This window comes from Sciurus vulgaris (genome assembly GCF_902686455.1).
Source record: "Sciurus vulgaris genome assembly, chromosome: 13".
In the NCBI taxonomy this organism is placed as follows: domain Eukaryota; kingdom Metazoa; phylum Chordata; class Mammalia; order Rodentia; family Sciuridae; genus Sciurus; species Sciurus vulgaris.
This window is the reverse complement of record NC_136474.1, coordinates 61,635,350-61,663,329: the sequence shown is the minus strand read 5'-3', so window position 1 is coordinate 61,663,329 and position 27,980 is coordinate 61,635,350. Positions and strand designations below refer to the sequence as shown.

The window sequence follows — 27,980 nt, the reverse complement described above, 5'->3', positions numbered from 1 at the left end:
AAATTAACAATTCATAACAAATTCCTATATAGAGAACCAAGTAGTCTTTGATGCCACATAGTGGCAATTAATATAATATTAATGGTCTTCACATCTGCATTTAATAGCCATCCCTTGTACTATTTAGTGGTTTTTACTAACCTGATACGTGACCAATCCTGCTTTACCAATTGAAATAAGTAGCTTATTAAGCTTTTTTAATGACACAGATAAAATCATAGCAAAGTCTACATTTTTGCCTGGATCAGAATGCTTTCGCTAAGTGTTTATGGAAAGAAAATAAATTTAATTCAGACTCTATAATATTACAGTGCATATATTATATATTTTAAGATACTTGAAGAAATTCCATTGGATTTTGGAAGTACCACTTAAAAGCAATCAATATGTTAACTAAAAATTCTAGAGCCAGAGAATCTTAAGGATGAAAGAAAATAATCCACAGTAGACTGATAATTTTCAAATTTTTTGGTCTTGGGACTCCTTAACACTCTTAGAACTTTTGAGGGCTCCTAAAGACTTCTGATTATATGAGCCATATGTGGTATTATTAAATGTATGTATTAGAAATTAAAACTTTTAGAAATTTGAAAAACACTTGTTTAACAGTTTACTTAAAAATGACGAAGAAGCCCATTATGTGTTGACAGAAATAACATTTTCATGGGGTTTAGGAAATACCAATGTTTTTTGATAAAATAATAATAAGAGAGGCACTGTTTTACACTTCTGCAAATCTCTCTAATGTCTGACTTTATTAGAGGGCAGCTGGATTTTCACAACTGCCTCTGTATTTAATCTATTGCAATGTCACACATAATATGGTTGCTAGAAAGCTATACATTTGGAAGGATGTGAATGAAATCTGTGGTTTGACCTTGTAAGTCTCAGGGTCATCTGATCTTGTCCAATCTCTAATTTTTCAGATGGTACAGTTACAAACAGGAGTCCACAGAGATGGATGTAAAACAAATGCAGTAGGTTGTCCATTGCAGAACCAGACCTAGAAGCTGAGTCTTCGGAATGTCAATCTCATCCTAGGCCCTGCTTACAGGTTTTCAAATGAAGGTAAGGACAACAGGGGTAGAGGTGTTCTGTCAGTCAAGGGGTGCCTCTACCCTCACCTAAGCAGTGCTGTGTCATCTGGGTTTCAACCACCATAAAGTAAAAATAGAAGTCAGATATTTCACTGGGCATACCATTTTTCTTGTGTTTTCTAACTGAATAACATCAGGTAAGGTAATACTAAGTTAAGAGAAGTGATGAAAGAAAAATGACTAGCTATACCTCATCAGAAAACAATTGAACTCAGATTTAACAATCAGATTAATACTTACAGCCATCCTGTTTATAAATCCATTGTACGCAATTGACTCGAGCAGTGTGACCATTCAGGTTGGTAATGACTACCCTTTTCTTTAAAGAAGAAAACAGCAGTTAGTATATTAGAATTATCCTATAAAGGAGTTAATAAATTAGTAGAAATGAGATTTCAGTGTTTTCAATGCTAATAAAAAGATCAGAATTACAGCAACAGAGCTGCCTTCTGCAATTTATAGACTTTATAGGTAAGTCATTCATTCACTCCATATCACTCCTGCCTTTCTCAACACTCTCCACATTCCCAGTGTCCTGTGCTCTCATTATACTCAGCCCTAAGGTCATCTACCCAGTTGTGCCTACCCTCCCAGGGCCCACGTCGTTCTCTGTGGAGCCTGTCCTGACTTTCCAGGTTAAACAGTCAATCTCTTTCTTATGCACCACAGGCTCAGGGACTACTACCATGCTCACATCAATTTCAGGGTTTCCTTAACAAAAGAATCCCTTCGTCAGAGAAATTCATAATGAATGTATACGAATTCAGGGCTCACTTTCCATACCATGGTTGACCAGGTAGTATGTTCTTTAGCCCCAGTAACACAAGGTCACAAGGCCACAACTACTAAGGTACTTATATATTATAGATTCCTGCAAGGCCTACTGCCAGATTCTCAGGTGACCATCAGCCTTTTGCTTTTACCAAATGGTCCCACACTTGAGTGTCCTTACTTCACCCACTGTTGAAAATTTTAACTGACTATGGTGCCTTCCTCTTCTTGAATTTTTTTTTTGGGGGGGGGGCAGGGAGGGTCACTGGGGATTGAACTCAGGGCACTTGACCACTGAGCCACATCCCCAGCCCTATTATGTATTTTATTTAGAGACAGGGTCTCACTGAAATGCTTAGCACCTTGCTTTTGCTAAGGCTGGCTTTGAACTCTCAATCCTCTTGCCTCAGCCTCCCAAACTACTGGGATTACTACTACGTCCAGATTGGTTTTGAAATTTTTAACTTTTTCTCTTTCTTTTCTTTCCTTCCTTCCTTCTCTGTCTTTCTCTCTCTCTCTCTCCTCCCCCCCCCCCGCCCCCTTTGGTGCCTTCTTTATAGCACCTTTCCCCACTGTCAATAGCACTGACTTCATATCTGCTTGTATGCCAATCAGAATCTCATGACTGGGAAAAAGAAACAGAGGCAAATGTGCACTAATATATTTCAAACAAGGGTTATTTGAGATTGGGAAACAATTTGCTACATTTCGTCATCTCTCCCACTGGAATGAGAATGCCTGGAGAAAGGAAGCAGTAATTACTCATTATCTTTGTCATCACCACCCAGCCTAGGGCTAGCCCAGAGGATCCCTAAAAAGGTGCTGCTTCAATTCAGCCATAAAGAAAAATGAAATTCTGGCATTTGCAGAAAAATGGATGGAACTAGAAACAATCAAGTTATGTGAAATAAGTCAAACTCAGAAGAGTAAGGGTCGTATGTTTTCTCTCAGATGTGGAAACCAGAAAGGAAAAAGGAAATCAAAGGTGAGGGTGTATTTCCTAAAAATCAAGATCAGTAGAAGAAAGGGATTTAGGAGTGAGAAGCAGGGAGGGAAGGGGGAAATGCTGAGGAATGATACTGGCCAAGTTATATTGTGAAATTGTATGCATATATGAATATGCAACAATAAATCCCATTAATATATACAACTATAAAGCACCAATAAAAAAATGTGAAAAAAGTAGTGTTTGAGCATCATTCCCAAAATTTTATTTTAGCATTTCACATGCTTTTATGTTTAATGAAACGCTCAATGAGCAAATACTTAATAAAACCAAATATTTCTTAGGTTCAATAAACTTCTGTCTTGATATATTAAAATCCCCTAACATGGCCAACAGGTTATCCTTAAAAATGTGATGGATGGTGTTAAGGTTTGGAAAGATTTACGGGGTGAAGGATTAGTACCCAATACAGCAATATCCAGAGGCAGGGCTTTTGGGAAATGCTTAGATCATAAGGGTTCTAATCTAATTAGTAGATTAATCCATTTGATGGATTAATAATTTGAATGGACAGCTGGGAGGAAATCTGTAGGCAGATGGGGCATGGTTGGAATAAATAGGTCACTGAGGGTCCCTGGTTCCCTTCCTCTCTCTGCTTCCTGACTGCCATGAGTTGAGCAGCTTTGCTCTACCATACCCTTCCACCATGCTGTTCTGCCTCACCCAGGCCCCAAGCAATGGAGCCAGTTCGCCATGGACTAAAGCTGTGAGCCAAAATATATCTTTCCTCCTCTAAGTTGGTTCTGTCAGTTATTTTGGTCACAAAAAAAAAAGTTGACTAACACAGAATGCATGAAAAAAAATCTATTAAGCTGTTGCACCAAAAGGACTTCTAGAGCTAAGTGTGTCTTTGATTGATGGTCACTATAAAGTTTATCCTTGGTCTTATGTTCTTTCTCTTGCCACTCAAGAATGCATGACAACTAACAAGAACAAAAACCCTAAGAGAAGGGGCAAGAGAAGAATGGAGGAACTTTTGGATTGTGTAGAGAAAAATGGGGTGGGAGGGGTTGGGGGAAGGAAAGAGATTGAGACAGACATTATTACCCTATATACATGTACAATTACATGAATGGTGTGAATCTACTTTGTGTACAACCATAGAAATGAAAATGTTGTACATTTGTGTACAATGAATCAAAATGCAGTCTGTAAAAATAAAAATAAAATAAAATTTAAAAAAACCCTAAGAGACAGACAAACTCAGGATAGTAAGAAGTGAATAAAAAAATTTTCACCCAGAAATCTGAATCTACAAAGGACAAAGGAATTTTAAATCTAATTAGCAAGGAGTACTGAGTAGGCTAGAAAAAATAAGAGGTAGAAAGGAGACATAAAGGAAGGACAAAGATATATAAAGTTCCACATATTTTTCCAGGCCTGTCATTTCCCATGTTAGTTCTTCTCCCAAGCCTGTCACTACTAAATTTCTGGAAAAACTGTAAATCTTAAAAATAACCATAAATTCACCCACTCATGAAAATTATCTTGTGCAATGTTAATTTGCCCATGCCATAAACAGACTAAACAAAGAGAGACAATATTTTAAGAAACCTATAATTTGGGGGCTTTCCAACACTATCTACTGATCAGACTAATTGATCAGATAATGAAGATACCATCAGTCTAAGGATTCTGAGAACAACCACACTACCATAAACCATTCCTGTGATCACCAGACTGGTATCATCCCTACATACCTTCCCAAATCCACCCCTCATCAAATTCTTTCAGGGGCTGGGGTTGTAGCTCAGTGGTACAGTGTTTGCCTAGCACGTGGGAGGCACTGGGTTCCATCCTCAGCACCACATAAAACTAAATAAAAGGTGTGTATAATTTTTCTTTCACAGAAGAGCCTGAGAACCCCAAAAGTTCTCTCTCTTGAAATGAGCTGCTCTCTTGAAATGATGGCCCACACTGCTCCTTAATTGTGCATCTTCTTGCTTAAATAATTTGTGTCTCTGGCTGGCCTATGCTGAAATTCTTTTCCATAAAGTAGGTCATTTACCCTACCTGACCCCACCTGTACTGAGTCAAGTTACCCCTCTCTCCCGGAACTCCTTGAAGCCTCTTCCAGTGACAGTATAGTAAGATATATATATACAGCAGCTCCTGCACTGCATCTTTAATGCTCGGCATTGCACCTTTTATAATGAGGCTCCTATTCGGATTCAAAACTCACTGTATCATCATGTTATCCAGGGGAAATGGGGTCACAATGAACTCTGCATGCAAAAAACTACTCATTTGAGAAGTTCGGTAGGGAAGCCCCCCCCCCCCCAAATTAACTGAAGTTAAGGAAATGGATTAAATCCTGCCTTACAACCAACGCTGAAGATCCCCATTCCCTATACTTTTCCCCCAAATGACACATTATTTAAAATGAGCATTCCCATAGCTCAAATATTGATATATTTCTGTGAATTTCAATACAAGTTTACTAACCAATAGTGAGAACTGAAATAGCATCTGTGGGATGATGGCTTTAACCCATACCCACATTTTAATTCTTCTAAAACCCAAAGGGATTCTTTACCAGTACTACAGTTCCTGGGAAGAAAGGCTTCAGATTACGATCTCATCATTTGGGTTTCAACGTGGGGCTCAAAGGACACTGTCAGGACACGGACCACAGTAACCCTAGGCAGACAGTGAGCAAGAAGAGGCGAGTCCAGCGCGTCCGGAGGATATTCCCTCCTCCTCCAGCGGACCCAACAGAGAACTCGGCTTCCAGCTCTGGGCAGCAACCTACAGTCCGCCCCCAGCACGCCCAACAGGTTCGGCTCAGGAAGCACAGCCGACCCGGAGGCCAGCTACCCTCCGTACCTGAGGGTCATAGAGAACCACAGAGCAGGACGTGCCGAAGGCCAGAAGTCCTCCCGGCCCGGGGCTCCAGCTTAGGGCTCCCCGCACCCGGTTCGGGCAGCAAAACACGTGAGAAGCCTCCAGCACCGGAGCCACCATGACGCCAGCTAGTCAGCGGCCGCGACCGAGGCGCGCACTTCCGCCTGGAGAGCGGAACTACTCGCTGGGCCGCCTCTTCTAGCGTCCGCCAGTCCACGTTTCGGAGGCGGCCTGGGGTGGGGCCAAGGCGACCCCCGCCCCCGCAGGCCCCGCCCCCGTCCGGCCAGGCTGATTCTCCAGTGCAAGCCCCAAACCCCGCGCGGCCACGGACTTTAACTCTCATCTCCTGGATCCGGGCTCAGCGCACCATCCAAGTCCGACCGGGGTACCTGGGGACCCTCCTGGGCGAGGGCGGTCCCTTACGGCCCGGCTCCCCGCAGCAGAAGAGGCTGGTCCGGGGAGCCCTAGCGGGAGAGTCTCGGGCCTCAGAGAAGCACAGGGTGTCACCGAGGGAATCGAGGAAAGGACCCCCGCTCTGCTCCCAGTCCACTAGAACCGCGCCAACACCTTCGGCTCCGCGTCCCCGCCCCTCCTGTCCCTGTGAGCCCCGCGGCGTTTACGAACACGCGGAAAAGCGGATCGGCCTTTGGAGACCGGGTTCCGGCGCCGCGCTGCGCGTGCGCCGTGCTACTGGCCGCAGGAGGCGGTGATCCGTGGCTTCGCGCTGCGAGCGGCGTTAATTACTGATTGTCCTGCACCCGGGAGGCAGGGGCGCGGGGCGCGGCTTCCCGGTGACTGCGCGGCGGTACCCGCGGACAGAGGGGCCGCCGGGCGCATGAGACCGCCGCTTCTCTGCGCCCTGTAAAGGTTCTGGGAGAGACAAGCACGGGCCAGTTCCCATCCTTCCGAACCGCCCGCCTAGAACCGAACCTGCGCGCGGGGCCGGGCGGTGGGACGGCGAGGCTGCGGAGAGGTGAGTCCGTCAAGTTCTAGAGTGAGGAGGTGGGAAGGGAGCGCCACAGGCCGGGAGTTAGCAGAGACCGGGTCCTGGGGCCAGGCAGCGGGACTGTAGAGTAGGGATGCTGAGGGGAGCCCGCCACGAGCACCCACTAGCCCTGGAGAGCTGGTCTTCGCAGCTTTGTGTGGGAAGATGGGCTTCGAGGTCCCGCGGAGGACTTTCTGAAGAGATGATCGGTACTTTTCATCCTGTCACCGGAGGAGCGTTCGAGGAGATCCCGGAGGGCGGGGGGGAACCTTGACTCAAGACAATTGGGGACCTGGGCATTCGCGATGGAAAAGAATTTCAGCACGCGCCGAGACGCAAATTTACCTAAGAAAGCAAGTAAACATTCAAAGGAGAACGCGGGGCCGTCTGGAGAGTAAGGGGCGCGATTTGGGGGTTCCAGGCTCCTCTTTTAAAGGAAACTTGGTAAGGGGTGAGCACGGGAAGGTATGTAGGGATGACATCAGACTGGTGATCACAAGACCAGCTTACAATGGTGTGGTCGTTTTCCAGATCCTTGGGCCGACGAGATCTCCATTATCTGATCAGAAAGCCCCCAAATTAATAGATTTCTTAAAATGTCATACCTCTCTGATTAACCTGTTTATTGCCCAGGCAAATTTAACAGTAAAGCAATTTTCATAAGCGTGTGAATTTATGGTAACTCGAAGATTTACAGATTTCCCAAGAATTTGGGAGTGACAGGGCTGGGAGAGAACTGGCTTATGGAAGAATAGGCCTGGCAAGGTATGCAGAACTTTAAATTTATAGTTTCCTTGCCCTTCCTTTTTTGTCTCCTATTTTGTTAAAATTTCTTCTATATTACCTCAGTTACATATTAAAAGAAGTATTGACTTTTAAAAAAGTAAAAAAAACTCTTTGAAAGGAAGCATTGTGCCCTCTTTTCCGTTGTTTCCACTCACCCCTTTTTTCAAGGCCATTTCCTTTGGCTCTCTTTTTCCCTCCTACACAACCAACTTGCCCAGAAGGAGAGCAGAGATAGGTCTGAGGGCGCCTTCCTCATCCTTTCTGGAGGAAAACAGGAAACTACCTGGAGCTGCTTCACAGTGCTTGTCCCCACCCATCCCTCTCCTGGTCCCTCACTGGTCTCCCTCCCTCCCTCTAGCTGCTCTCCCTCTTAGTTTTGTTAGAATGATTTCTTAATGGTTCTCTTTTGCCTGTTAGGTGAATTCTCTAAACTTCTGCCCCTGAAGATTCTTTCAGGAGTATAGTCCTGCCCTACTTACATACCTTTATTTACCACTGCTCCCACGATGGTAATCAGCCCTTGGGCAACACATGAGTTCAACAAGTACTGCCACATTATTCATTTGTGTTTTCTTCATTCAACCTGCAAAATAGGTATCATAGGCTTTTCAGATGAGAGAGTAAGTCCGAAGTAGAATAGCTGAAATGTTAAGGTTTGGGTGCCCCTTGCTTTTGATAAGTGAAACTCCACCTCTGTCTTTTCCTGGTACATGGATTTGGCCACCACTTACCATTGATCCTAAACATTTGCTAGATCCTGAACCGAGGACACCTTCCTCTGCTTAAATGAATTCTGCTTTTTAGGTCCCAACTCAAATTCTAAATCCCCTTTGAGGAATAGTGTTTTTGTTCCAAACACTATTATGAGAATGACTAATAGTTTATGATAATATTTCACTGGTTTGTAGCAATATAAGAATAATATAATGAGTTTTTCATGAAGTTTAATTTACATAAAGAGCTCTTATGCAGTCATTTAAAAGAATCAGGGAAATCTATATATACTGACATGTCATGTCTAATTCATTGTTGAGTGGTGGGGAGAAAGATTAGAAAGATTTCATTTGTGTATTTAAAGTACACCTCTATTTGAGTATGGCTATAAAATATCATGTTACACACACACACAAAAAAAAAACCTGGTAAAATTAAATACTTCTGAGGAGTAAGGGAAAGGGACCTTAAATGAATTCATGTATAAGGAGACTATCAGTTTAAGAAAAAATTTAAATGTGAATTCTGAGATGATTATTCTACTTTGTGTGTGTGTGTGTGTTAAAAGATTCTTAAATGAAATGGTGGTGTTGGTGGAGTTAGTTAAATATAGTTTTGTTTTGAATCACTGTTCCCAACACAATAAGTAGTTACAGTATGACTGTGGCTGCAGGGATGTCTGAATTACTGTTGCTTTTACAGCCTCTTAGCACTCAGCAGTTCTCCACAGCAGTTGTGTGTTTTATCAGTGCAAGGGGAGAGCCTAGGACTCCAGTTCTCCACATCTTCACAATACCTTGTACCACACTAGTCTATATTAAATAATGCTCTATAAACCTAATTTGATTAGACATTCATTTCCAGATGAGATCAGATGTGTTCAGGGTTGTATGGCCTTACTTTGGACAATCTTTTTCAGCATGAAGTTTTAAATTATTTTAGGAGTGAGGTGTGGAATTTTTCTTTTCTTTCTTTTCTAGGAAGGTGCAATGGCAAAGAATTTATCTGTAATCTTGGTCCTGATCTTAGCCCTTTCGGTCACAAATCCCCTTCACGAACTAGAATCAGCAGCTGCTTTCTCTCAGACCACCGAGAAAATCAGTCCAAACTGGGAATCTGGCATTAATGTTGACTTGGCATTTACCACACAGCAGCATCACGTGCAGCAGCTTTTCTACCGCTATGGGGAGAACAATTCCTTATCAGTTGAAGGATTCAGAAAATTGCTTCAGAATATAGGCATAGATAAGATTAAAAGAATCCACATACACCATGACCATGAGCATCATTCTGACCATGACCACCGCTCTCACCGTAATCATGCTTCCAGTAAAAATAATCGGAAAGCTCTTTGCCTAGACCATGACTCTGATGGTTCAGGTAAAGATACTAGAAACAGCCAGGGAAAAGGATCTCACAGACTGGAACACACCGACGGTAGAAGAAATGTCAAGGAGAGTGTCAGTGCTAGTGAAGTGACCTCAACTGTGTATAACACTATCTCTGAAGGGACTCACTTTCTGGAGACAGTAGAGACTCTGAAATCTGGAAGAAACCCCAAAGATGTAAGCAGTTCCACCCCACCCAGTATCACAGAAAAGAACTGGGTGGGCCGACTGGCTAGCAGGAAAATCAATGAGTCTGTAAGTGAGCCCAGAAAAGGCTTTGTGTATTCCAGAAACATAAATGACAACACTCAAGAGGTAAGACAAATGCTACTCATTATTTTAACATACCTGCTTGTCTGTTTTGTCCTGCTAGTCTGTCTCTTATTTATAAGCAGTGTAAGTAAAAATGAAATAGTGAAGTTATTGAAAAGGGAATTGTTCTACCTTCTCACTGAGGCACTTGCTCAGTCTGCCTGCTATGTTTTAAATATTCCTAATACAGAACTTGGGGATTAGTTCTTTGTTGAGAATAATACTGCCTGCTGAAATTTCTTTTCTAATATAGAATGTTAAATATCTATAGAAAGATATTTAAGTAGGGGAAATCTTTGTAAAGGTGAATATTATTAATGAAAAATAGGGTGTGGGAATGTTGTGTAGTGATAGAGCACTTGTCTACCATGGGTGAGCCCCTGAGTTCATTCCAACACCATTTTTAAAAAGCAGAAGAAAAGAAAATGAGAAGGGGGTTTGAAAAAGTAGGAGTTAGAATCTGTGTTTTAGGGAAAAGTGTGGTCAAAAAGGGGTTTAACATCACCAGAGAGGAGCAGTGGTGCTTCCTTAACAGAAGGATCACAATGACTTGTGAAATGCTTGAAAATAAAGCAGTTACCAAGAACATCATCAGATTGAGCAAGTGAAAGATCTGACGAGGAGGTTGAGTTCACATGATTTTTGTAGAATAGATTTCCAGACCCTTCATAATTTGCCTTGGCTGAGAGATGTCCAAAAAAAAATTAATAAGTACTTCATTCAAACCAACATATAACCATACAGTGTTTGGGAGAATCCCACTATTGCCATAGCACACTGGTGATGAGGTTCATTCTGAGTAAGATTGGCTGAGAATTGTGGGAGTTTGAAATGTCTTTACAGATTAGAAACAGGTACTATAGCCAGTTCTGAGTCCCCACCACCACCACCCTTTGGTAGAGAGATTATATGGCACAGAGGAGTTTCTCTTCAAACTGAGCTTGTGATCCAATTAAAATTGTTGAAAACATCTGCCTGCCTGTACAAGTTCACTTTATTAACCAGCATTGCCCTCCACAAGCATAATTTGAATAATTTAATATTCTCATTGTAGAACATTATTTTGCCAGGTATGTAGACAGAACTGAGCTGTTTTTGCAAGTAGGGTCATTGCTGAGAGAATAACATGTCTTGGGCTTGTTTGGGCCAAGTAGGGTAGCGTTAGTACTAAAATATATTTCTCAATCTCTAATGAACCCCATTTCGAAATTAAAGCTCATTTCCTTAATAGGTTTATACAATGAGTTAACAGGCTTGTGAATCTTCATTTATCCCCAAGCTTGTTCCACTTGAGGCTTTCTTCCTAGGTGACTATTGATGTAACTTCCCCCAAGTAGGCAGAGAGAGTAGCATATTATCATGTGACACAGGATCTCCATGCAATTAGAGGCAAGTTCCAAAGTACTGAAAACAGAAGTTGATTTTAACTTGCTTTGACTTAAACAAATAAAGAAGTAGCTTTAATAAGGAAAAGGTGATGTGTTGTCAGACTGAATTTTCGGATTCTCTAAAGATAGTACCTTTTGGTGACTCACTGCTTTTCTTCTTCCAGTGTTTCAATGCTTCTAAGCTGCTTACATCTCATGGCATGGGCATCCAGATTCCGTTGAATGCCACCGAGTTCAACTATCTCTGCCCAGCCATCATCAATCAAATTGATGCTAGATCATGTCTGATTCATACAACAAGTGAAAAGAAGGCTGAAATCCCTCCAAAGACCTATTCTTTACAAATAGGTAGAAGTGCTTTTTTTATGTGAAAAATAATTTCCAGTAGATACATTTATGTTGTACTTCTTATATTTCCATCAATCTATTCATTTTTTGGCATAATTCCACATGTATCATTTTAGTTGTTCTCTGCCCTAAATGTGAAGAAAGCATGCATGTTAGTCTCCCCTTTAAAGAAAGAAAACTTAGATGATGATTTGTTGGAAATCTTTCCACATCAGGATCATCTCAAATTGGGGCCTTTTTTTTTTTTTTTTTTTTTAACATTTTTTTAGTTGTAGATGAACACAGTACCTTTATTTTATTTGTTTATTTTTATGTGGTGCTGAGGATTGGAACCCAGTGCCTCACATGTGGGAGGCAAGTGCTCTACCACTCAGCCCCAGCCCCAGCCCAAATTAGACTTTTTAATAGGACATACTGTTCAGGAGGAGGGTCAGAGTTCATCTCTATTAGGAACCTAATTCTTGGTAAATGAAACTAAGATAAACCCTGCTATAGGACAGAGTCACATTGCTCAAAAGCAATAATGGTGAAGAAATAGTTGCCTTATTTGCTGGGGAAATTACTGAGTTCCCTGTTTTTTTTCTTGTTTATTTTTTCATCCCCTTTCTTAACTTGGCTGTTATGTTTTGGAATCTGAAAGCTTGAGCTAGCATTCACCCTTGATAACTTTTTTCCTCCTTCTGCCCCCATTTGAGGCATTTCCACTAAGCTTATTCTCCTTACCTGAAGGGTTCTTGATTACAGGGCAGGTTCTCCGGGCCATCAGTGTTTTTTGGTTATGGTGCTATTGCCACAGTCTTGTTTGCAATGAATTTGTGTTTCTTCATAGCTTTTTTTGTTCTTGAGTTTTGCTTTATGTCACTGTCCAAGAGTCTCCATTTAAAAGTATATTAACTATGATTTTCCTTTGCTCTATTTTAACAGCCTGGGTTGGTGGCTTTATAGCCATTTCCATCATCAGTTTCCTGTCTTTGCTGGGGGTTATCTTGGTGCCTCTCATGAATCGGGTGTTTTTCAAATTTCTCCTGAGTTTCCTTGTGGCATTGGCCGTTGGGACTTTGAGTGGTGATGCTTTATTACACCTTCTTCCACATGTAAGTATAGTAATTTGTCCTACCAGTGTGTTTTTATTCAACACTGAAAATATTTGTGTATATTTCATTTTATTTCATACTAGAATTCTTGTATCATTACATATAAAATGTTAGAATTTTGCTTTAGAGAAGTTGATTTTAAAATATATTTGGTAACCGAAAGGTACATTTTTGTCCAGATTTTAATACATTCTTTTTCTTTTCTCTATAAGGAAATCTAAATATGGACTTAATTTTTTGCATCCTCTTAATAAAAAAGACAAATTCTGCTCAGATATTAGTACTGTGACAGACTGTAATGAAGAGAATTAATCTGCTTACCTGGTTATTTAATAGCCACACAAATAAAATATATGAACCATGGGATTTGGGTTGTAACTCAGTGGCAGAGCACTTGCCTAGCATGTATGGGGCACTGGGTTCAATCCTTAGCACCACATAAAAATAAACATGTAAAATAAAGTCATGCTGCATGCTGTCCATCTCCAAATACAAAAATAAAAAAAATTTAAAAAATGACCCTTTATGTTGCCAAGAAACTTAGAGGTTTTCTTCAGAGTTGAATTTATTTGTGTATCTAGAGATCCACACTTAATGACATGAGTGAATTCTTAAGTAAAACAAATTTGGTAATGTAAATTTACTTTTCCATTAAATATTCAGGATAAGTTTTAGGCCAAAAGTATTTTGATCTTAATTTTTAAATTTCCCGTAGAGATTTTCAGGTAAGTGGGAAAAGGAAATCACTCTATTCTAGGACATACAAATCTCATATTCTGTTCAGTAGTGAAAGAAAACTATTTTGCTATGACAAGCTCTCTGACCACCAGATGACAGATGTTCAGGAATACCTGCTGCATGAAGTGGCCTGGGCATGGGTTGTAACCTGTAACCTTAGTTAACGTGCTCTACATTGGGTTCCCTCACATGTAGTAGCTGTACATAGTATTACTACACGTAGCTTTGGGCTCCTGGGTCAGTGCACCTGAATCTCAGATACCTACCAGGCCCATCACTGCACATAGACTAACTTCTTATAAGGCTAGTCTGGTGACCCCATTCTGAACCTCTCAGTTGGGAATATAAGCCGCAGATACTATGCGCCTGTTAAGTATACCATTTCCCTGTTAATTGTGGCCATGGTAACTTGTTAAACATTGAGAATATTCTCAATAACATACATTAAATTCCAAATAGCTAGTTGCTCATTGGGCATTTTATTTTTACTGTTCCTTCAACACTGAATTATCCCATTAATTGCCTAATTCTGAATGATTTCAAATTTGACCCTACTTCCCACCCAGTTTTCTGACATATGTGACACTAATGAATTTACAAATTACATATCACTTTGCTTTTAGTCTCATGCAAGCCACCATCATAGTCATAGCCATGAAGAACCAGCAATGGAAATGAAAAGAGGTCCACTTTTCAGTCATCTGTCATCTCAAAATATAGAAGAAAGTACCTATTTTGATTCCACATGGAAAGGTCTGACAGCTCTAGGAGGCTTGTATTTCATGTTTCTTGTTGAACACGTACTCACGTTGATCAAGCAATTTAAAGACAAGAAGAAAAAGGTAAGGAAAAGTATACTGAGTACTCACTATGCATCAGACATTTATTTAGATTAGCACTCTAACTAGATTGTAAGAGTAGGTTATCGGGTACATGATCATTATTCAAGAAGTGTTCAGTGCCTTCAAGATCCTTTTTGTTCCTGGGGGCGTTCCTGTAGAGTAGTTCTGTATCTTGATAACCCTGGAGTTTTCTGTCTTCACTGTCCCTTGTAATTCCTGGCAAGGATAAACATCCATTTAAGTGATCAAACACAAGGCACAAGCTGGACTTTAAAGACCAGAAGTATTGCAAATACACCATCAATACTTATTAGTGTTTATGATCAACTATTGTGTTTATTTTTAAATTATTTACCCAGTAGCTAAATGTTCTGTTTCAAAGGGTATGTGACTTTCACAGGCTTGCTCTTTGCAAATTAGACCATGATATAGTATGAAGCCAAGTAAGTTTTTTATTTCTGACAAAAAGACCTTTTGAGTCCCTTAAGGTCATCTGCCTCTTCTATTAGATGTGGTCAGGCAAATCAGTTGAAAGACTGTTGAAGGAACTCTTAAAGTGATGAGTGCACATAGCAGACGTGTTGATTTAACTTAAAATATCTGTACACTCATTGGATGTTGATCAGAATTTTCTTTGAATTGAAGTTCTGTATCATGTCATATGTTTTCTAAAAAACCATGTTATATTTCATCTACAATTTTCCAGTTTTAGTTTCTCTAAAATTGAAGCTATTCTGAATGTAGAATCTAGATCTCAGAAATCTTAAGAATTTTATACAGTGGTCATCTTAAATAATTTAATAGTTTTTTGTTTTTTGATTTTAGCAACTTGCCTTCGAGTCTTTTAAAAGCATTCAACTTAGATGTTCATAGAAGCAACTATTCTCATCATCATGTCATAATTTGAGCAACATGTAATTAAATTGTGCAATTACAGTAACAAGTTTAACTGGCATGAAGAGGTTTGAAAACTAACACAGTCGATTCTTGCTGAGCATTGAGCTCACTGTGGGAAACAAGTTCATGTGTGAACAAGAGAGCAACTTCCTCCCTCCCATGAACATTTGCCCTTGTGGGTTTTACAGTCACTAAAATCTCACATTGCAAATTTTGCAACCTTCTCTTTTTTTTCATACCAGGGATTGAACCCAGGGGCACTTAACCACTGAGCCACATCCGCAGCCCTTTTCTGTATTTTATATAAATTCAGGACCTTGCTGAGTTGCTTAGGGCCTCACTAAGTTTCTGAGGCTGGCTTTGAACTCAACAATCCTCCTGCCTCAGCCTCCTGAGCCACTGGGATTATAAGAATGCACCACTATTCCCAGTCTTAAACCTTCTTTGTAGTTGACTGAAGTAGAGGGAAGAAGTACTAATAAGAATTAACTTCCGCGGGCTGGGGAGATAGCTCAGTCGGTAGAGTGCTTGCCTTGCAAACACAAGGCCCTGGGTTCAATCCCCAGCACCGCAAAAAAAAAAAAAAGAATAACTTCCTTCCCTACCTGCCTCCCCATTCCCACTCCCTTGGTTCTGGGGATTGAACTGAAGGATGCTTTACCACTGAGCTACATCCTCAACCCTTTTGTTTTTTTATTTTGAGACAGGATCTCACCAACTTAGGGCCTTACTAACTTGCTGAGGCTGGCCTTGAACTTGGGATCCTCCTCTCTCAGCTTCCTGAACCACTGGGATTACATGCATGTACCACTATACCCTTCAGTTTATTCATTTTTAATCTAAGAAGTAATCTTCCAGGCTAGGGTTGTAGCTCAGTGGTAGAGTGCTTGCCTAGCATGTGTGAGAGTTCAAGTCTCAGCACCACTTATAAATAAATGAGTAAAATAAAGGTCTATCAACGTCTAAAAAAAAAAAAAAGCCAACCTCACAAAATCAAGGTGCTAAGCAACTCAGTGTGACCCTGTCTCTAAATAAATACAAAATAGGACTGGGGATGTGGTTCAGTGGTTGAGTGCCCCTGAGTTCAATCCCCAGTAAACCCCCCCTAAAAAAAAAAAAAAAGTAATCTTCCATATTCCCTTTTTCTAGTTGCTTTATTTAGTCTGAATTAACTATAACTCCTATCTCTTTATTTTCTAAATTATTCTTACCTTTTAAAAAAATATATCAAATTTTATCTAAAGTAAAATAGCTTTTCTTTAACCTGGCACTCATTAATTTGGGATTCCAAGAGTAGACTGTTAACTAATATAGAACAATTTATTTTCCAACTGTAGGTTGTTAGTAAGCTACAAAATCTGTGTCATGCCAATATTTTTAAATGCAACAATAATAAAACAGCATATTGCATATTACTATGGGTAAATTGTAGTCAGAGAAGTTTGAAAATCTCTACTGAAAAATATCTCCTAGTATATAAAGTGCTTAGGAACCAGCAAGTAAGTAATTTCTAGGCATAGTCTTTCCACGGGAAGCTTACAAACATTATATGTTCTCTTCCTTGTTTAGAATATGTTGAGTTTATTTTTGGTCAAGGACATCCAGATATTAGTGGTTCATACTTAACACCAATCTTCTCTCAAAAAGAAAAAAATCTACTCATTATATGGTCAATGTCGAGAGTTCTTTAGTCCCATAACAGGGCATTTTACTTAGAATTTTCCTTCAGAAAACCAGGCTGCATTCCTGGGAGTTTCTGTACAGCATAGTTTTAAGTCACCTACCACATGCCAGTCTGAAATCTCTACCTTTCTCTCATACTTGATATATATAGTTGGACCCTCACAAGAGTTTATCTTTAAACTTACTTTCTACCAGAGAATCATTTGTGACATCCCTCTTTAGTGACAACTGTTACCTCCTAACTAACCTATCCACATAATTTCTTTTCCTCCTCTCCTAGTCCAGCTTTCCCAGAGCAGGCAGTGATTTGTTTAAATGAAAAGATGATGAGATTGTACACCACTAGTTAAAATTTTTTCGTGACTTCCCATTGCTTTGTAGACAAAGGTCACCACTCTTGACAGGGTTTGCATTGTCTGAACTATTTTTGTTACCTCAACCTCGTCTCTGGCCACCCTCTGTCTGACCTACCAGGCCCCAGCCACCTTATACCTTTAGTTCCAGGATGGTGCTGGCCCCTTCTTGCTTCAGGGCCCTCCTGCTCACTTTTCTCCCTGTGTGGAGTACTGCCTACTCCACCTTTCCCTGGCAAACACCTCATCTTTAGGTCTTAGTGCAATCATTACATTTTTTTCAAAAGCCTGTCCTGAAACTTATGTAGGTCTTGTTATGATACACTCTAATAACTCCCTGTTTTTCTTTGTAAAATGTATCAAAAATTGCAAGTGAAAAAAAGATAAAACATGTTAATGGTGATTTAATAGGGAAAGTATTTTAGTTTTCATAACTGAAAATCTAAGTATAGTTTTAGGTTATGGAAAGTGTGGGATTTCTGTATCCAGTTGGGTAGCAGATCATTCAGTGCCTGAAGGATATGCCTCTAATTGGTTCTAAATTAATAACCTAAGGTGGGGTTGATCTAATTAGAATCCAAATTCTGATTCATCAGTTCTAGGCTGTGGCTTGAGTGTGCATTTCTGACAAGTCCCCAAGGGATGCTGTGCTGCTTGTGTAAGACCACACAGTCTCAGGAAGACTAATGTGTGATTTCCCTACATCTCATATTACTGAGGCATTCTTTAACTTTCTGACAGCTGCTATGCCTAGGATTCACTACTAAGTACTGTGCGAATCAGTCCAGGCCCTGCCCTTAGATGACTTTCATTCTGGTAGAGATGCGTTATTTTAATTCCATTGTCCTTTTCTTTGTCTTTTGCTTACCTGTTTCTTTAAAACTGCACACTTGAGCAAATCAAGTATTTCAAAGTATTGTTTTCCTTTGCTATTTTAGAATCAAAAAAAACCTGAAAATGATGATGATGTGGAGATTAAGAAGCAGTTGTCCAAGTATGAGTCTCAACTTTCAACAAATGAGGAGAAAGTAGATACAGATGATCGTAAGTCCCTATGAGTGAATCTGAGGGCCTGGCACAAGGCAGGGTGGGTTGCTCTGTGATTTATGGACAACTCAGACCATTTGGAAGAGATGAGATCATGTCCTTTTCTTTTTGTTTTTTCGGTATCTCATACTTTTAAAAAATCATCAATGAGTAGTTTGTTTCAGTATATATTTATATTTCTTTTTCTGTATTTTTTTTGCGGGGGCAGAAATTTGCTGGGGATTGAACTCATACGCTAAGTAAGTACACACTTCACCGCCAAGCTACACCCCTGATCCCTACATTTTTATATTTTGAGATCAATTCAGACTTACAGAAGTCTCAAGAATAATACAAAAAATTCTTATATTCCCTTCACTTAGATTCCTTGTTTATGTATTCATTTGGTTTTGTTGTTGTTGTGGCTCTTTCCCCACAAATACTTAAGTTTCTTGAAGGCAGTAGCACTGGGGATTGAACTCAGGGCCTAGTGCATGCTAGGCAGGCACCCCACCACTCAACTATATCCCCAGCCCTTTATATTTTAAATTATTACATTTATTTGTCATTCTCTCTGTTTTTGTCTATATACACATACACACATTTTCTTGTCCTGAACTACTTTGAGAGTAAGTTATGGACATGACACTTCTTTGCCTCTAAATATTTCAGTGTATGTCTCCTAAGAAAAAGGATTTCATTTTATAACCACAGTTCATTTATCAAAATCAGGAAATTTCTGTTGGTACAGTGTCAGTCTGTAGTCTACGTAACTTGTTCTGTTCATTTTGTTTGTTTGTTTGTTTGTTCGTTTCCAGTTATCTTAATCTCTTCACCCCCACGAAAAAAAAAAAAAGAGAAAGAAAAAAGGAAAGAAAAACTTGATCCAGAATACAATTCAGAATCAAATGTTGCATTTAGTCGTTTCTCATTTTGAGTTTGTCTAATGTCTTTTAACTATTAAATGATGAGTTTGGGTAGGAATATCACAAAGGGTGGTTGTACCCTTTTTAGTAACATAGTGTGCTGCCCAGTATGATGCTCTTTCGCTTATTGGTGGTGATAATTTTGATCATTTGGCTCAGGTTGTGTCTCCCATCTTGCTCTACTGTAATGTTACTATTTTCTGTAATGATAGTTGGTTTGGCATTTTTGTTGGACATTCAGTTAAGATTCATATTTTAGATCAAACTCCCTTTCATGACCTTTGAAGGCCTATCATGTCCTCCATCTCCCCTGTTGTTCACTCTGCTCCAACCTCATGCCCTTTTTTTCTTGTGATGAGCACAGGTGGTATGTCTCAGGGCCTTGCACTTGCTGTTCCTTGAATGCCCTTCTCACAGATTTTCACATAAGTTCCTCTTATCCTTAAAAATCTCAGCTCAGGTACCTCCTCCTCAAGCTCAGATACGTGTTTCTCAGAGGACTTCCTCATTGTTCAAATACAGATCTCCCGGACACTCTCCTTCTATTACCCTTTTCTAATTTGTACTTCCAAGTGCCTCAGATTATCTTGTTTATACAAGTACTTCCTAGCTAAGTGACTCTTTCCCCACAAATACTTAAGTTTCTTGAAGGTAGATATTTTCGTTATCTTCAATCTATCCCCAGGGCTGGCCAAAATGCTCAGCACAACATAGGTGCTCAATAGATAGTAACTGGCTGCAAGGATCAAAAACTTCTGTTGTTGCTACTGCCTATCTATAAGGTTCTCTGTTCATCCTAAATTTTTTTTGCTTGTTTGTTTTTGTTTTGGTACTGGGGATTGAGCAGAGGGGTGCTCAATCACTGAGCCACACCCCCAGCCCTTTTTTTAATATTAAAGACAGGGTCTCACTGAGTTGCTAAGACTAACAAGTTGCTGAGACTAGCTTTGAACTCGGGATGCTGAGCCTGTGGGATTACAGGCGTGCACCACTGCGCCCAGCTCACCCTAAATTTTCCAACATGCCAGGGGTTTTTTTATAAAGATCAAGAAAAATGCTTTCACTCTTCCTGCAACTGTTCCCCTTTCAAATTTTTGAACGGACATCAGTGAAATGTATAATGATGGGAGAAAGTAGCTACTCAAGAATTGAACCACAAGGTCAAGGTTGCTCCCAAGAAAATTGATTCTAGGATAAAGAAAAAACAACTTTATTGTTGGTATTTGCATTTCTTTGCCCAAATATAGATAATAAATTCTTCTTGGCAATGATGAAGTAATTCAGGTTATTTTGTTTTTCCTTGAATTTTATTCTTTCGAAAAAGAAATCAGATGACAGGATTATGCATGTTTTTTATTTTCAGTATTTTTTAAAACAGTTTTCTAAATATATGTTAAATATCTAACAATATATTTTCACAAATAGTCATGTGATTCTTTTATAATCAGAAGAATTCATCTTTTTTTAACCTTATTTATTTACTTATTTTTATGTGGTGCCGAGGATCAAAATGATCAGAAAAATTAATCTTTTAACTCAAGGGAGGCAGAAGAAATTAAAGGAGAATGAGGAAATAGCTATTGAAGGTTAATGTTTAATCCATTAATTAATTGAAATCATCAGTTTCTAAAATTCATTAAGATCTATTGATCTTTTTTTATCAACAATACCTTTATGTTTAGGTCTGCAGGTGTAAGAGAGTTACCATGCTTTAAGATCATTTGTTGATGTTAATTGTCAGTGCAATGTTTGAAATGTATTTAAATATGTTAATGAAGTCTTCTGACTTTGTCCCAATATCCCTTGTGTTGATTCCTAGGACCTGAAGGTTATTTACGAGCAGACTCACAAGAGCCCTCCCACTTTGATTCTCAGCAGCCAGCAATCTTGGAAGAAGAAGAGGTCATGATAGCTCATGCTCATCCACAGGAAGTCTACAATGAATATGTACCTAGAGGGTGCAAAAACAAATGCCATTCACATTTCCATGATACACTGGGCCAGTCAGATGACCTCATTCACCATCATCATGACTACCATCATATTCTCCATCACCACCACCACCAAAACCACCACCCCCACAGTCACAGTCAGCGCTACTCTCGGGAGGAGCTGAAAGATGCTGGCATTGCCACATTGGCTTGGATGGTGATAATGGGTGATGGCCTGCACAACTTCAGTGATGGCCTAGCAATTGGTATATATCTATATATCTGTTCCTTGTTGGTTGACTCAGAAAATGTCACCTTAAACAAACTGAACAAAAAATAGGTTAGTTTAGATGAGTATATTAGTAGTTTCCAAGATGATCAAATTTTTTTTTTTCTCTTTGGCTACTTTGACAATGAGTACTCAATAAATATTAGCTAGGATTAAGTGCTAAAAACTCTTCCCAGCCTGTTGCATAAATTGGAACTATCAAAAGTGCTTCATTAGCAAGGTATTAACATCAGGCTATAACTCATAGTGAGCATGTGGCATGTTTTTTTTCCCCTATACATTGAAATCCCTTATTAATAATATAATCTATGCTTGTTAAGGTAAAATCTTTTCCATCATCTTTTCTTTTATGCTAAAGGAATCTTCATATATCTGATAAGTTTAGTTACCAATATACCCAAAGAAGAATTACAGAATTTTTATATTAAGCTGTTCCACCAGAATTGGTAGATAATAAAATATTTATACATGTTAGTAATCTAGAAGGAATCATAAAAGTAATTACAAAATAAGCTACTGAAGCCTGGATAGGTGACACTTGTCCAAGGAAGGAAACTGTTTTATAGCCAGACCAACATGAACCTGGGTTCTGGGTACTCTGGAGTCTATTGTGCTTCCTTCCACAAACTATTGCATGTGACATAAGCAGACAAATAACTGATGTCCAAATGCACAGTCATGGTTCATAATTGATCAGTTGTATAATATGTTGGTTTTCTTAAGGGGGATAGCAATTTGACTGAGTTTTCTTGTGAGATAGTAAAAGAATGAATGTAAACAAGTCTAATTACATAGTGAATTTCTGTGAGACCAGTGAAACATTGACGTGCTTGACAGCAAGAGGTTTTCTTCCAAACCTTTTAAATCAGCCTATTTTTTATTCTTGACTGTTTTATGTGGTAGCAGTTATTTCTCAGGTTTACAGAAGATCATCTCTTTCTAGGGCATAGTCGAACCTTCCCTTCTCTGTCATACTTGCTTGTGCTCCTCTGGGAATTTTAGACCCAATGGAATGTAATCTTAGATTTCTTATAAAGATAATGGTTGGGGTATGAAGGTTGTACTTACTCACAACCAAAATATAATTTATTTATTTTATCTCATTTTAGGTGCCAAGATTAAAAGACACACAAAACCATGTAGCAAATTTTCTTCTGGTTGATTTTTACACAGGTGCTGCTTTCACTGAAGGCTTGTCAAGTGGTTTAAGTACTTCTGTTGCTGTGTTCTGTCATGAGTTGCCTCATGAGTTAGGTAAGAGGACTGCTTAAACTGTATTTGCCACAGGAGTGAAATGTTCTAGTGTTGCCGGCTTTTGCTGATAAGCTTTCCAGCAGGCTTCTTAACTTCCATCCCTTCCCATAAGTCTACTAACCTCGTCAGCTTTCCTTTATTCCTGGGCACAAGTTTGTCTCCAGACTGAATTCTGACCCTACAGGTATACAGTTGCCTGTGTGGGGTTTCCAAAGAGGTACCTGGTTCCCCTCTCTCTCTATTAAATATCCTTCTATGCCAGTATACTAGTAACATCAGTGAACTATCTTCATGCACACACTGTGAATGAAACTATAGCACACAAAGGAATCATCTTCCATTAACAGAGGGAAGTTGGGAAAGAGCATCTTATTGCAGCTGAAAAAAGGGGGAATTAATGAGGTTTGCAGGGGGCGGTTGTTGTTGTTTTGTTTTGAGACAGGATCTCACTAAGTTGCTGAGACTGGCCTTACATTTGTCATCCTCCTACCTCAGCCTCCCAAGTTGCTAGAATAAAAGGACATGCACTACCATGTTTGGCTAATGAGTTGTATTTTAAATATTATTATTTTTTGTCACTAGGAGTTTAAACCTTTTGTAGTTGTTTTGGATCCCAGTTTGTGTTCTAGTTTTTCTTCTTGTGGACACATATTCATTCACATGTACTCCTGATAACATTTTCAGATTTGTTTCTTGGCATGTGTTCAGCCATTCAATGCTTATAAGCCTCAATATCTCATTTGTGTTCCACATTCTAGATCTGTCATGCCCCACGAGGCCTCTTTGAACATTTCCATCTCTTTTTCTTCTTTTAAAATTGTAACATTACACTCACTAGCTCATCATTACATTGTGCTTTTATCGTTTACTGATGATTTCATGTGTACTCTCCACCCTACCCTACCCTCTTTGTGGCCAGTTCTAAGCTCCCTGAAATAGTGCAAGAGCACAATAGTAGACTCATGGTATTTACTCACCAACAAAGTACAAACCTTAAGAAAACTTTGGTAAAGATTTTTTTGTTTATAGAACTGTTAGGATTATTTCTAGTGATTAACTCTGCTCTAACCCTGAGTATTTCTTTCTTTCTCCCCCCACCCTTAAAAAAATTGGAGAATTTCCTTAAATCAGAGAAGGTATCTTAAAAATGACTTTTCACTTAACTTCATCCTGTTTTCTGTTAAAGGTGACTTTGCTGTTTTACTGAAGGCAGGCATGACTGTTAAGCAGGCTGTGCTTTACAATGCTCTGTCAGCCATGCTGGCCTATCTTGGGATGGCAACAGGAATTTTCATTGGTCATTATGCTGAAAATGTTTCTATGTGGATATTTGCACTTACTGCTGGCTTATTCATGTATGTCGCTCTGGTTGATATGGTAAGTTTTTAAGAAGTCAGAGGACATTGACTATTTAAATAAAAGAAATATTCAGTAAAAGTTAATTCACAAAAAGGTTTTATATTAAACAGCACTAATAAGTGATTCCAAATTTTAAGAAGTACGAAGTTTGTTTGTTGATTAATAACATGCACACCCTTATCCTACCTAATGTATATCAGCACACACACAAATACCCACCCACCCTTTTTTTTTTTTTTCCTGGTAGAAGCACTAATTTTATTTTATTTATTTTTTTTTTTTATACAGCCTGCATTTTGATTCATTGTACACAAATGGGGTACATCATTTTGTTTCTATGGTTGTACACAATGTAGGTTCATAACAGTCATGTTATCATACATATACATAGGGTAATGATGTCTATCTCATTCCACGATTTTTCATACCTCCCCAATTTCCTTCTACATAATCTAAAGTTCCTCCATTGTTCTCACTCCCCACCCTCCCACCCCTATTGTATATCATCATCCACTTATCAGGGAAAACATTTGGCCTCTGTTTTTTTGGGATTGGCTTATTTCACTTAGTATAATATTCTCTGATTCCATCCATTTATTTGCAAATGCCATAATATTATTATTCTTTATGACTGAATAATATTCCATTGTGTGTGTGTATATATATACATATATATATATACACACCACAGTTTCTTTATCCATTCCTCTGTTGAAGGACATCTAGGTTGGTTCCACAATCTAGCTATTGTGAATTGAGCTGCTGTAAACATTGATGTGGCTATGTTACTGCAGTATGCTAATTTTAAGTCCTTTGGGTAAATACCCACACCTTCTGATGTATCTTTTTATCATAGAATCTTGATCATTAGGCACCGAATTGTCTGCAAACTTGTAGGAAACCTAGAAAAAAACCACATTGTTGGCATAAATGTGAAACCACATTTCAGCATACTTCAGAATGCTGAAAGTGTCCTTATTATCAAAGGAGTTATATATTCTTTTGTCACCAAAGTTCACATAATAATCTCAACCAATCTTATTGCTAAAACTTTATTTTATATAGTATAAAAAGTTTCCTATCTCTGAACTCAGGTGAGCCACACATTGTATTTAGTTCAGATATGCAGGCAGTAACTGACGCAGGGCAGTCAATATAGCTTTCTACTTTACAGTGGAGCAAACTGGACTAATAAAAATTTTCACTTGCTCCACACAATGAATAATCATTGTTTATATTAAACTACTAGGAAGTGCTATGTAACATTAGCTAGAGTTAGTATGTATATTGTCATGAATTGACCTATAGTATATTCAGCTACAAATAAAAGTTAATATACTATCCTACAAATGTTTTTGAAAGATTAACCTGCAGTTCTGAAAACTTAGATATTAACTCTTTTTCTCCCCTCTGTCTTAAAGGTACCTGAGATGCTGCACAATGATGCTAGTGACCATGGATGTAGCCGTTGGGGATACTTCTTTTTACAGAATGCTGGGATACTTTTAGGTTTTGGAATTATGTTACTTATTTCCATATTCGAACACAAAATTGTGTTTCGTATAAATTTCTAATTAGGATATGAATGCTAGAGTAGCTTAAAAAACATTGCTGTCAATAGTTTAAGTAGGTCATAGAGAGATGAGTTTGTACTATGAAATGCAGCATCTAAAGTTAGTGGATTTTGTGATTTTTGTATTGAATATTGCCATTTGTTATGCTTATAAAGTCAGTTATGTTAGTAACATAAAGGTACGGTTTAGCTGGACGTGGTGGCGCACGCCTGTAATCCTAGCAACTCAGGAGGCTAAGGCAGGAGGATCGCAAGTTCAAAGCCAGCCTCAGCAACTTAGCAAGGCCCTGAGCAACTGAGTGAGACCCTGTCTCAAAATAAAAAAAATAAAAATAAAAAAAAAAAAAGACTGGGGATATGGCTCAGTGGCTAGGCCCCCTGGGTTCAAACCCTGGTACCAAAAAAATAAAAAGACGAAGGTACAGTTTAGTGTTTAAATTATTCTGTTTTGGAAATGTAAGCTTCATGTGCAAATCCACCAATATTACCAGTTTATTGTATAAACAAGAAATTTGGCATGACCTGTTCTGTATATTTCAGGAAAAATGTTTTTAATGCTTTTTGTAGAACTTAAATGTAACCAGTAATTCACGTAGTAGATTTCAGGCCTCTGAAGAACTGCTGGTGTTAAGGACTAAGAATGTACACAAGCCTAAGATACCTATTGGTCTGTACTGAATTTAAGTTAAGAGGAGGAAAAGAGACGAATCTGAGAATTGAAGACTTGTAGATTTCTTACAGAAATCACAAAATTTGGTTATAATATTGAGCAGAAATTTTAGATACAAGTTTTAAAAGGCAAAATTAGTATACAGTTCATTCATAAACATCTTTGTCCCAAAGTATTAATGATCCTGTAAAAAACACAGTGAGCACTTTTCATATGCTAACTTAGTTGTACATTGATTTGTATAAAAGAGAAGTCTAAATATATTTAATGAATTCAAGCAAGATATCACATGACCAAGAAATTGGATTTTAAAAATATTTTTGTGGAGATATGCCAGATGAGTATAGTAAGTTTATCACCAAAAGATTTGCTTATCACCAGTTTATGTGTCACCAAAAGTTAATGATGATTGGGTATTCTGGTTATCTGGTTTTCCAAATGTCAGAGTATTAAAACTTTTATCTGTGTAAGGACATCAGAACCCATTCTAAGTATAATTTGACTTCTTGGATTTCAGAAAGTACTTTGGTATCTTTCAGTGCTTCAGTGTTGTCATTGTGAGCAATTGTCCTTTTATATATGGTACTGTAGACATACTAGGGTCATCTGTGGCATTATCTAGATGTTTCTTTCCTACAAAATAAAATTTTTTTGTCAAGTCAATGTCAGATATTTTCTTTCTTCTGTTTTACCATCTTAATCATTTTTAAGTATACATTTCAGTAGTGTTGAATCTATTCACATTGTTGTGCATTGAACCTCCAGAATTTTTTTTAAATTTATTTATTTATTTATTTAGTTGTAGATAAACACAGTACCTTTATTTATTTATTTTTATATGGTGCTGAGGATTGAACCCGGTGCTTCACACGTGCTAGGAAAGCACTCTACCACTGAGCTACAACCCCAGCCCCAGAAATTTTTCATCTTGCAAAACGTATTCTACACCCATCAAACAATAATTCCTCATTCTCCCACCTCCAACCCTGGTAACTACCATTCTACTTTCTGTTTCTATAAAATTAATTAATCTAGTTTTCTAAATTATAATCCAGATTATACTATACTAATCAATTTATATATTATTTTGGGGATAGCCTTATTCTGGTTCTAAACTCTTTATCACAAAAGAATTGATCAACAGTTTGTTCCCCAGTGTGTGTTTGTTTGTTTTTCTTTCTTTCTTTCTTTCTTTTTTAAACAACCAGCATCTAAAGATGGAGAATAAAGGTTTTTTTAGTTTGTTTTGGTATTAGGAATTGAACCCAGGGCGCTTTACCACTAAGCTATGTCCCCAGTCCTCATTTTTTACTTTTTATTTTGAGACAGGATCTCATTAAGTTGCTGAGGGTCTGACTAAGTTACTTGAGCTCCTCCAGCCCCAGCCTCCCCAGTCACTCTGCAATTACAGGTGTGCACCACGGACACCTGGCTAGAAGATTTATTATTAGTCTGAATTCTAAAGAGAATCATCAACAAGCAAACAACACACCACCTCCTACTTAGGACCTACTGAGACCAGCATTCTGTTACTCAAACACTAAAGGGATATAAGTAATAAAATAATTACTTTGTTGGGAGTGCCTATAAGGATGAAATAATGCATCTCCTCTAACTGAATGATTACCTTCAGAAACCTGTAGACCTACCATAATGCCACTGCTGGATCAGTGCAAGATGAGGAAGTTCTTGTAATAGTTGGAAAT

The 27,980-nt window shown here is 38.8% G+C and overlaps 2 protein-coding genes across 2 annotated transcripts in view; one reads left to right on the top strand and one right to left on the bottom strand.

Annotated features, from left to right (window-relative positions):
• ELP2 (elongator acetyltransferase complex subunit 2) overlaps positions 1-5,883 on the bottom strand; it is a 49,020-nt gene extending 43,137 nt beyond the window's left edge. The window contains exons 1-2 of the mRNA XM_079108522.1: positions 5,701-5,883; positions 1,338-1,416 (exon numbers count right to left, since the gene is read on the bottom strand). Coding sequence (XP_078964648.1) covers positions 1,338-1,416; positions 5,701-5,838 — 217 coding nt within the window. The 5' untranslated portion in view covers positions 5,839-5,883. The remainder of the gene's footprint in view (positions 1-1,337; positions 1,417-5,700) is intronic.
• A 127-nt stretch (positions 5,884-6,010) lies between these two features.
• On the top strand, positions 6,011-26,932 carry SLC39A6 (solute carrier family 39 member 6). Its single transcript, XM_079108524.1, has 10 exons — positions 6,011-6,691; positions 9,184-9,906; positions 11,456-11,639; positions 12,564-12,733; positions 14,095-14,313; positions 18,185-18,290; positions 21,018-21,395; positions 22,592-22,672; positions 23,859-24,049; positions 25,453-26,932. Exons 2-10 carry the CDS (start codon positions 9,193-9,195, stop codon positions 25,603-25,605), a joined length of 2,196 nt encoding a protein of 731 aa, XP_078964650.1. The 5' UTR covers positions 6,011-6,691; positions 9,184-9,192; the 3' UTR covers positions 25,606-26,932.
• Positions 26,933-27,980: the final 1,048 nt, after the last annotated feature.